Source organism: Zophobas morio, unplaced genomic scaffold (assembly GCF_036711695.1).
Source record: "Zophobas morio isolate AGI-343-1 ecotype UQ-CSIRO unplaced genomic scaffold, CSIRO_AGI_Zmor_V1 ptg000029l, whole genome shotgun sequence".
Taxonomy (NCBI): domain Eukaryota; kingdom Metazoa; phylum Arthropoda; class Insecta; order Coleoptera; family Tenebrionidae; genus Zophobas; species Zophobas morio.
Genome location: NW_026972134.1, coordinates 2760399 through 2771130, shown reverse-complemented (window position 1 = coordinate 2771130; position 10732 = coordinate 2760399). Strand labels below are relative to the sequence as shown.

The window sequence follows — 10732 nt, the reverse complement described above, 5'->3', positions numbered from 1 at the left end:
CCACGTTTTAAAAAAAAAATTGCAAACGTAGAGTTTTGACAATATTGAAGCATTTTTAACCACCAGTGTGCAAGTCTGTTTTGGGGGTGGTTTTTGAAGGTTCCTCCAAAACGGGCTAAAATTTTGCACCAAAAATTCGGGTAATAAAAAATAAACACAAATCAACTTTCGGCTTGATCGGAGTATTTTTAGCCATCAGTCTGCAAGTCTGTTTTAAGGGTGCCTGCGAACTGGTTGAAATTTTCTATAAACAATCTTCGTACTGATAAATAAACAAATATCGAGTTTTGTCTTGATTGGAGCATTTTTAACCCTCAATCTGCGAGGCTGTTTTGGGGGTGATTTTTAAGGGTTTCTCCGAACAGTATAAATTTTTGTATCAATAATCCTGGTATTAAAAAATAGAGAAGTGTCGAGCTATGACTTGATTGGAACATTTTTAACCGCCAGTCTGCAAGTCTGTTTTGGGGGTGGTTTTTCAAGGTTCCTCCAAACGTGCTGAAATTTTGCGCCAAAAATCCTGGTATTAAAAAATCGAGTTTTAACTTAATTGGACTATTTGTTGAACCCCAGTCTGCAAGTCTCTTTTGAGGGTGGTTTTTAAGGGCTTCTCGGAAATGGCCAAATTTTTGCATCAATAATCCCCGTATTAAAAAATGAGCAAATGTGGAGTTTTGACCTGATTGCAGTATACTTAACTCACAGTCTGCAAAGCTGTTTTGGGAGTAATTTTTAACGCCGGTTTCACCGATCGGGTTGAAATTTTGCTTCAACAATCTTCGTATTGAGAAATCCGCAAATGTCGAGTTTTGACTTGATTGGCGTATTTTTAACCCTCAGTCTGCAAATCTGTTTTGAGGGTAGTTTTGAAGGGTTTCTCCGAACGGGTTGAAATTTTGCATCAACAGTCTTCGTGGATAAACAGTGGTTTGCAAATTAGACAGGCGCATATAATACAACTTAATTATGTACTTATATTTTTTAATAGATACATTTTTATCTTATTAGAAGAAATTTTAGGAGTCTGGAAAGCGAGAAAAAAGATCGCCATAATTGCATATATGTATTTATTGTTTCTGAAAGTAATTTATATTTTATGGATAGTGTAAGTACTAATATATGTATTATATTACATTACATTTTTTTTATTAAACAGTGTATTAATTTAAAAATTGTAAATATTTCTCATACTAGTATAAGCAAGCTATTATAATACAAGCTGTACAGTTTGCTGACCCTTTACGCAGTGAACACAGTATAGACATCAATTGATATCTATACTGTGGCAGTGAACGCTTACATTATGCAATAACTTAACGTTGTATATTCCACTGGGATTAAAATATAGGGAGCATCGCAAAACTTTCCAAGCAAACTGTACCTAGGCGGTGTTTTTTCTTTGATTAAAATGTGCATCAATTACTCATAACTTAAGATGTAATGATGTAATTTCTTCTCGCTTTAATTTAATCAAATGTAGACAAACTGGCTTAGCGTAATTACATAGAATTTCTTGCATTTATTCCTGCACATGGCGCTGTCTGGTGATTTCCATCATTTCCATACGATGGGATCTAATAGTCTCGTGAAGGTATTTGCCAGCCTATTTAACAAAAAATTTTCTACTTTGAAATCAAGCAGACGGGTTGGACGACTAATTATTATTTGATTACTCAATATCTTGTAATGTTTTAGTATCAGATATAAAATTTCATTGAACTGTAGCTCCATTGGCGAGGTTATAAAACAGTGCATAACAAAAAAAAAAGTCGCCATAACCGTAAGTGTTTATGCTATATATATATATATTTTTCGGTTAAATTGAGTTATGGCAATTGCCAACCATATTTTATGTAGTTTTCATTTTCAAACACTGATAAAGTGATCTCGCATGCAGATCAGAACAAATGATCTAAGATAACTGGTTTTAGTGAAACATGTCATCAAGGACTAACATTACAATCTTTTGTGCAGGATTGTGCCTTGTATCCCTAATCGCTCAGATTTCGCTAGAACGTCATGTGCAAATCTTCCCCCAGTTTAAGTCAATTCACTGTTTTTAATTCATTATCGTTGGCAGATATGCTTTTTTTAATGAAAATGCACATTTGAGTATACTTACTCTCTGTACCCGAATTCAAATTCTTTGTTGTTCACGACATTTCAATGGTCTAAGGCTAAAAATTCAACACTCTGTATACTGGTGCCTCAAAATTCATCAAAGAAGCTACATGGAGCTTATAAGTGGAGACATTGTTATACAGTAAAAGTTAAGTTTAATGATTTACGCGGAACTACTTCGAAATTTAGGGTAGTTAGTAGTAACCAGTCTTGAGCTAGCAAAATTACAATTTACATACAGTTTGTTTAAGTTTAAGACAATTGTTATAGAAGTGAGTCGATACAGGTAAAATTTTTATTGTAATCCAATTCAACTGTTTATTTTAAATTTTGCTCTCAAATTGCCTATAATACTTCATCCTTCATTCTGCCTCATTTAAAATAACTTTTTGAAGAAAACAAATTAAAACGTTATTATTTGGAGGTGACCTTCCAGAATGATAACGTCATATAATCTCCAACACAAATAATGGGACACCTGCAATGCCAACTGATATTACTTGGTAGTGTAACAGAAACTGTTAACTTAGGTTGGTTATTCTGGACATGGACAACCTTTAAAGTACTATCCAAATTATTAACTGCTGCTACAAGTTCACCAAATGGACTAAACCTAACATGGCCTCCTGCCTCAGTAAAGAGTAAATTATTATTCACAGGAATGCTGAAACAAGAAAAGTACTTTTATTACGTAGACAGAGATTGCTTGTAACTATTTAATACCATGGTTTTGATAAGTCCCAAATAAGCAATTCTCCCAGTTGTAATGATGCCACAACTTGAGAATCCGATGGCGCCCAATGTGCGTTTGATAAGGGTTTACCATAATCAAGGGACAGGATTGGGGTTTGTGTTTCCACATTGTAGAACCTAATGAGACCTATTTTCTCAGCCACCAATAATTTTGAACTGTCTTCTTTATGCCAACACACCGACACTCCTGGTGAAGTTAGTTGTAAAGTAGTAACGCATTTGAAATCTTCCGTTTCCCATAATTTCGCAGTATTATCGTCGCTGACAGACGCCAGGAAATTATTATCTGGATCAAATTTAGTGTCATTAATGTAGCTTGTGTGGTCACCGAGCACCTGTAATTTTTGTTCATGAGAAAATAGTCCTAGTACATTCTAAACACATTTACTTTGCATAAGTCTTCTCCTCTTAAATTGCTCTTAAAAACCCTTAGTTTGTGATCAGCTCCTGCAGCAGCAAATAAAATATTATTTGGTAAAATACTAATTGATGTTTCAGGTGAAACAGACAATGCACAGCATCTAGAAGGATGTACGAACTCTGCTAGTATTTCTAAATCTAGTACTTGTTCCTAAAAAATTTGGACAGATTAGAAACTGGTATTATGAAGTAAACAGTTAACAAACATCGATTTTTAAATGGCCCAACAGTACTTTGGTTTCAAAGCCTATTAAAATAAGATCTTGAGAAAGAACAAACGGAGATATCTCTATAGCTAAGATCTGTCCATATTCGGAGAAGTCTTTTTTAAATATTTTTGAATCATCCGAATGTGTTTCCATTGTAATTGTTACGTTACGCGAAATAAAAACTCCGGACCGGTACTCGACTTAACCTACAAAAGTTTGAATTGTACGGGTGACATCTGACAGTGACAGTTATAAATCGTGAATGCTAAAAATTCCCTAGATAAATACTTCCGATTAATTTAAAATCTCAAGCTATGTTCAACAACATATATTTTTTTTAAACAAAGTGCAACTATCCTTCACCTACTTTTTTGCTGAAATGGACGTTATTTTAATTAAAGAGTTGATGCTGACCAATAATGAAAAGCTGGTGAATCAACATCTTCACCATTTACAAAATTACAAATTGATGCATTAGTAGTTTTCACCACATGTTCAATGGATTTGTAAATTTTAATGAAGAAATAATTTCGGTCGATAAAAAAAAAGGGTACCTAATAGCTTATTGTAGTCATGAAATTATATGAAAAAATTATTGCTTCATCACACCATTTCCTGCATGTGCACATTTCCAAAAGAAGTATTAACAAAGTTTACGTAGTATGTACTTTTTTTTCTTGATTAAAGACGTAAATAATTTTGTTATTCGGTGCGATATTTTGGATAATATGACCAATTTATATTTCTGTTATTACAAAAATAATATAGAAAATTCAATCCTTCCTTTCAATACATATATTTGATTGTATTTCTTGTCTATTTCAATTTAGCAGCAACAATATATCAAAAACTACAACGAAGAAATATGTAAAACACTCAAATTGATGACATGAGATCTACTGGAATTAGTCTCATAAGAGTAACTCCTTTTTTTCTTTTACTATTTAATACAACTGTAATGAACAATTGGAACGACCATCTGATTGAATCACTCAAGTTGTCATTCTTCAGTCACATTCATCAGTCTATCAATTTCGCCCTACATGACCAATCATATCGTCAATCCTTTGTGAGTTTTTCAACGCACAAACAGTTTATACTTTTTCTTAATTTAGCATTATTTTTGTACATGTTACATATTAAAATAACACTGGTTGCTTGCAAAAGTTTGGAGGCTTATTTGATGGGTGGGTTGAAAAAAATAAGGATAACGAAATATAACTTTTTATTGTAAAAACGGCACAACAATAGAACAATGGAAATATTAAATACAAAGAATCGATAAAAAAATACTTTGGCTATAAAAAGTTGTCTGGTAGAGATTTTAAGTATTAGACTCATGGCACGTTTTGTACTTATTTACACTACACTAGAAACTATATTTCTGTACAATAATCACAATTTTAATCATCTGCAGTTTAATAAAACTTCACATTACACTATAGTCTTTCATGATTTTTGAGATAATGCTTGTAAGTACAATCAATATCCCTACATGAACCGTTCACCTCATATGGACACATTATACCATGCGGATCAACATTTCTATACCTAATAAATAAAAACAAATTAACAGAAATAAACTACAACATAAAAATACATCACCTCTCATAAGTGTTATAATTCAAAGGCGAGATATATTCAGGTATAGTTGACTTCATGGGAGGCCTCCGTTTAAATATCTGATCGATGTCATTCGGATCAACTATATCTATCTGGCAAATGTCCGTTTCATCACTATTACACACATCCATATCTTCGCAATCATTGTTAGTAGAACTCGTTACAAATGGCGGCGGAGCAGCATCATCATTTACATCTAGTAATTTAATCGGAGTAGATGTTACAGGTAAAGTCTTCATCTCTTTATTATTATTCTCGATCTTACTCTCTCTTTGATCTTTGTTCGCAAGTTTCCGATTCTTCGCGATCTTACCGTTCTGTATGTGTTTTTCGGCTTTCAGTTCTTGACAACTGGAAAAGAATAGTGTGCAAAAATGTCGTGGAGTGTAAGGGATGGGTTAGTTGAGGGGAACACCTCTTTGACATTTTACGCTGACAACATGTGGACATACACAATGTTATTGCAAATGGCCTCTTTTCATTTACTAACCTCTTATCGATCTTTTCTTTTTTTGAAACTAGTTCTCTGACGAGAATAGAGAATTTTTCGTGTGATTTTGCCAGATTGCTTCTTGCATCGTTCAGGTCTTGAAGGAGGGTTTTGATCCGCTGCTCTTGTTTTTTTCTTTCGTTGCTGGTTGCAGTGATTTTTCTTATGATTGGAGTCAGCACCTGATACTTGGTTCTTATCTGGAAACTTTTAACCGGGACTGCTATTGTATGGTACGATTAAGAGTGTACGATGGTACATGAGATGTGTGTACTCAAATGTGACCACACACAGGGTTTTTTTTTGGCAACATAGTCTGTACAATTATATAAGAATTAGAATAAGCTGAAATGACAATCTCACAAAAATTTGTAAAAAGAAAATAATAAATATCTATAGTTTGACATAAATTCATATTATACACACAACATATATCTGTATGTACAAAAGGTGCCCCATCACTTACAGCCAACGTCAACATGACTAATTTTTAATGCACAAATTTGAAATTTTCAGTATTAATATCACAAATAATAGCCTACAATTTATCAAAATTTAATTTTTTTAAATCAAAGATAAATGTCAAATTTATCTGTTAAAAATGTGGTTATTTTCCGTTGGTCATAAATGACAGAATACCGCATATATAAACTGGAGTTATGTTAGTGTCTTCTTGGCGGTTTACATTTTACTCATGTACTTTCGACTTACTTAACTAGTTTAAACTCCAAGAATCCTTAACCTTGGTGATTTTTTTTTCTATAATTATATTCAAATTAAACTTTAAACACTGTTGGTGCACGTTTCTTGCAAGCTTGTCAATGTATCTTCTTTGAAACAGAGACTTGCGCTTTCAATTTTCTCCTTTGTTTGAATTTGGTACAAGAAGACACGATTGACAATTTTACAAGGAATTTCGACGACAATTTGTACATGTTGACAATGCTTCTGAGGTACTGAGTTGGCAAGTTTCATTTTTTACGCAGTAGTTCACTTATTAGTGGAGTTATCGATATGCAATAAAAATGAAATTAAAAGACACGTTGAACACCTAAACGCAATGAAGTGTCGAAAGTGCTACAGTGTTGCTACTTCCAACTTTAACACATTTTTTGTAACAAAGTACTTTTATGGCTTCAGCCATCAAAAAAGCAAAATTATAGCTTTATACACCTAAAAAAGTATATTAAGTCAGGTTATGCCAACATAATTTACATTTTGATGCTACATGATTGTCTCATAGACTTTATACTGTGTGATCTTTTAAATTTCTGCTGTAGATGGTCACAACCAACTTGAGCAGAAATTAAAAAATCACACGGTATATAACTATGTCTCCAATAATTAAATGCCGTCTCACTAAAATAGACAATTCTAATTAAGTATACTTACGTTTGTAAACAATAACATGAAACAAATTAGTCTTAATATATAATTAGTTTCACGATATTTACCCATTTATGTACTATTATAATTTCTCAAATACGCTGAAGTGTAAACATCCATGTACGTAGATTATTTAAATATATTATTGCTATTTATAAATAAATCAATTTAATAAAACTCCTAAACTAAAACGCAAAATTTTACGTAGATACTTTAAAAACATTTTACCATAGGCGATATCGATCTTCCTTTGATAGATATCAGTTTCATACTTACCACACTTTGATGAGTAATTTGAAAAAAAAGTGTATTTTTTGACGATGAAGAAAAATACATTGTTTAGTGAAAAATATGTACTTTGGAACTAAAGACGACAAAAAAGGCGATTTCGCTTTGTTTTACATTTGAGCTATGCTATACTCAGTGAGTAAGTTAAGTGACAATTAAAAACTGTATTACCTAAGCAAATATGTAACAAAAAATACAGACATACACTCAGACGGTAGTTTTAAAAATACCAAGTTAGGATAGTAGTTTGAAGATCATTGGGACGCCAACGCCGTAAACCAATCAACATGTTATTAATTTCGGCCATTATCACATATCCACATCTCCATTAATTGTGATTGCGTGTTGAATTTTATCATGACACTCTTGAGTGGGCTTGAGTGACGAAAATTGGTAATTGGGACATTCAGAATACTCCACTAGAAATAATGTAATGGAAAAAGTAACAAATGCTTCATTATTACCAATGATTTCTCGAGGAAAGTATGAAATAGCCTACGATTAACTAATGTTATTATAAAGTTGTAAACTTAAATTTGGTCAGAGAAAAAGAGCAAAAGTGTAATAACTAAGATGTATTAGGGAGGAATGAAAAATCGGCTATTATTATACCAAAGTGTTAAAATTTTACAATGACAGATTTGTTTCTTTAATACTTTTATTATTTTCAGAGTTGTTATTTGCAATTTTTACAACTTTGGGCTTAAAAAGCTTTCTCCGATAATACATTTGGTAATGAATTTTGTAAAAGTTTGATTTTTTGTCTTTAGTTTTGACCTGTGTCCCCCCCCCCCCAATGGATTTTATATTATTTTTAAAAAGTACTTTAAGAAAAAACATTGTTACAAAGATCCAATGTATGTACTTTGATGTGATCTTTGTACATTTTCGGTAAGTTGATACATCACAACGAATATACCTTATTAATGATTATGACTTCAATTTAATAACTTATCAACATCACTGGATAGGTATATAACTTTAGGCTTGCAATATTATACTTATCATATTGACGAGCTAAATTTAAAGTTGAGGTATTTCACACAATTCTTGCAAAAAAAAATCTAATTTCAGGAGAAGAATTCACTTTAGACCTACCCAATTGTCAAAACAGTGGTATGTATTTTGCAAATGACAATTATTATGCAGTGGAGTAGAGGGAATATTTATTGTTTTTTTTAGAAATATAGTTAACTACTTTTTTATAACGTTAGTTGACATGAACATGCAAACAAAGAAAACCAAATGCAAGCATAACGAAAAATATAGGGAAATTATTGGAATTAATCAATGTTAACATTAAAATTAATATGCTAATGAAAGATATACTGATTGTATTATCATAACGCCAACAAAAAAATTGCTCTGGTTATCGCTTTCTTATCTACAAAAGATAACCTTCTTAAATCATATCCAGCGTTATTAAAAATAATTACTTAAAACTGTCAGGTGATAATTCCCTCATTCTCAAAGATTCATCTTTAACTAAATCATCTCAGCTTATCGCGCAAACTATGACCAATACCAAAGTCACTACTTAATCCGGCATAAAAATATTTTTTGGGCGTACAACCTACACATTTTTAACAAATTTACCTCATTAAATAAAAAATACGTAATAGACTATAACTCAAAAAGAATAAAATAAAAAACAAAACCATAATAGAAATACCTTCCATTCCCATGCATTTTCATTTCCTTCAAAGTCCTCTGCAGCGTTGTCAACTCGGTAGTAATCGCCGACCTCCGACTCTCAGATGTATCACTCGCTTTACTCGACTTTACATAACAATCTCCAAAACTACTGTCCGACTTTATCGATTCTTCATATGAAGTTTTCCTCTCAATAGGCGATGTCATAGGTTGCACAACAACTTCAATTTTTGGTGCACTTTCTTCAGTTTTAATTTCCAAGATCGCAGCTTTTTGAGCAATTTCCACCGTAACATTATTAACTTTAGGGGGTTCCGCCACATTATGTGCTTTTTTCGCAAGAGCCAACTTCTTAGCTTTTTTCTTTCTTTCAGCATTCCTCAGTCTTTTAAGCAGTTGCTGATATTCTATTTGTTGTGATTTGGGCAGAAGCTTAACAGCAGATTTCTCTAAAATTGTTTTATCTCCATTAGGAGTTGGTGGTGCGTTTTTTTTGGTTTCATTTTCAAATTTGGCTCTTTGTTCTTTTAAAAACTTTTCTACGTTAGTAGTGATGGCTTTTAAATCTGTAATTTTTTGCGGCGCACTAACTGTTATATCTGGAAGCTTATGAATGGCTGGATTACTATTAGCTACGGTCTGTGGTGCTTTTGGTTTTAATTCTTCTTCACTATCAGAATCTCCATTTACATTGATTATCAAAGGCTTGACTTGTGGTTTGGGCCTATTGACATTCTGGATCATCTTATTAGCGATAACGTGTTTATTAATCACCTTATTGTTAACTACTTGCTTAATAAGAGTATTCGTTTTAAATTTAGTAACTGGTCGTTTTGGAAGAGCTGGTACGATGGACACTGGAAGTGTTGCTGTAACTTGTTTCACTTGCATCACATTCTCATTTGGTGTTTGTTTTTTAGCGATTTTTTTCGCCAGTCCAGCTAGAAGGGAAGCCCTTAGCACATCCTCATCCTCTTCCACATCATTCGCGGACTCACCAATCACTACCACTTTCTCATCACCATCTTTCACTTTTTCATCTTTCGGAGTATTATTTTCCTTGTTCTCCATTTGCAAAGGCGTAACGGTCTCCTGCGTTTCGAGCGCTCTTTTTCGCTTTCGTCGTTGACATTTGTTCAAAACGGCCGTTTTAAGTGCCTCCATTCGTAAATTTTCGAGTTCTGCGTCATCAATTCTATCTGAAGTTTCTTCGTTTTTGTCTTGTGGAGGCACTTCGAGCTCCGGTTCGGGCGGGGCAGCAGCAGGCTCGCTGCTGGCTGCCAGACCGCCCATCGCTTTAAGCCGCGTTTCTAGTGTGTTCTTGTGGCCCCCCTCGATACCGCTAATATGAATGGCTTGATTCAATTTGCCTTTGAGATCATGGTTTGGAGTCTCACTATCGGAACTGTCAGATGAAATACGTATTTTTTTACGTCTTTTTTGCTTAATTTTCGATTTGCGATGCAATGATTTTCTTTTATATCTTATCTGTTTCTCGATTTCGCTATCGCTACTTAAAGAAAGTGCACGTAAACATTCGTTAGTTGTAGCTAACTTACCAAAGGCTGTCTCGATGATGGAATTATCGGAAATATCTTCGAAATCATCATCAACTATTTCGCCTTCTTCTAATTGATCACTTGCTGGGTTCTCACCCATTTTAACGGTTTTACGTAATTTATATTATATTTTTTATTGCGAATGGAATATCGCAGATGGAGAAATATGTCAATGAAAGACAAAAGGTCGGGTGAGAGACGAAACGTCACCAACGTTACAGAACGAAAGT

General features: G+C 33.2%; 2 protein-coding genes across 2 annotated transcripts; both read right to left on the bottom strand.

Annotated features, from left to right (window-relative positions):
• Positions 1-1049: 1049 nt before the first annotated feature.
• On the bottom strand, positions 1050-3737 carry LOC135137495 (nucleoporin Nup37). The gene is made up of 4 exons (XM_064067174.1): positions 3501-3737; positions 3263-3445; positions 2845-3209; positions 1050-2785 (listed from the first exon to the last, which is right to left on the bottom strand). The coding sequence occupies exons 1-4, from the start codon at positions 3654-3656 to the stop codon at positions 2536-2538; spliced, it is 954 nt and encodes a 317-aa protein (XP_063923244.1). The 5' UTR covers positions 3657-3737; the 3' UTR covers positions 1050-2535.
• Positions 3738-4719: 982 nt separating this feature from the next.
• On the bottom strand, positions 4720-10708 carry LOC135137204 (uncharacterized). The gene is made up of 4 exons (XM_064066794.1): positions 8963-10708; positions 5617-5823; positions 5109-5477; positions 4720-5054 (listed from the first exon to the last, which is right to left on the bottom strand). The coding sequence occupies exons 1-4, from the start codon at positions 10600-10602 to the stop codon at positions 4943-4945; spliced, it is 2328 nt and encodes a 775-aa protein (XP_063922864.1). The 5' UTR covers positions 10603-10708; the 3' UTR covers positions 4720-4942.
• Between the last annotated feature and the right edge of the window lie 24 nt (positions 10709-10732).

Bases quoted from the DNA above. Each gene is read 5' to 3' on its own strand.
- LOC135137495 (XM_064067174.1), bottom strand. From the start codon at position 3,656: ATGGAAACACATTCGGATGATTCAAAAATATTTAAAAAAGACTTCTCC. The intron at 3,210-3,262 runs GTAAATGTGTTT...CAAAAATTACAG, and splicing joins GAGGAGAAGACTTATGCAAA to GTGCTCGGTGACCACACAAG. The intron at 2,786-2,844 runs GTATTAAATAGT...TTCTTGTTTCAG, and splicing joins TGGGACTTATCAAAACCATG to CATTCCTGTGAATAATAATT.
- LOC135137204 (XM_064066794.1), bottom strand. From the start codon at position 10,602: ATGGGTGAGAACCCAGCAAGTGATCAATTAGAAGAAGGCGAAATAGTT. The intron at 5,824-8,962 runs GTATTTCTATTA...CCCGGTTAAAAG, and splicing joins AAAATGCATGGGAATGGAAG to TTTCCAGATAAGAACCAAGT. The intron at 5,478-5,616 runs GTTAGTAAATGA...ATTCTTTTCCAG, and splicing joins AAAGAAAAGATCGATAAGAG to TTGTCAAGAACTGAAAGCCG.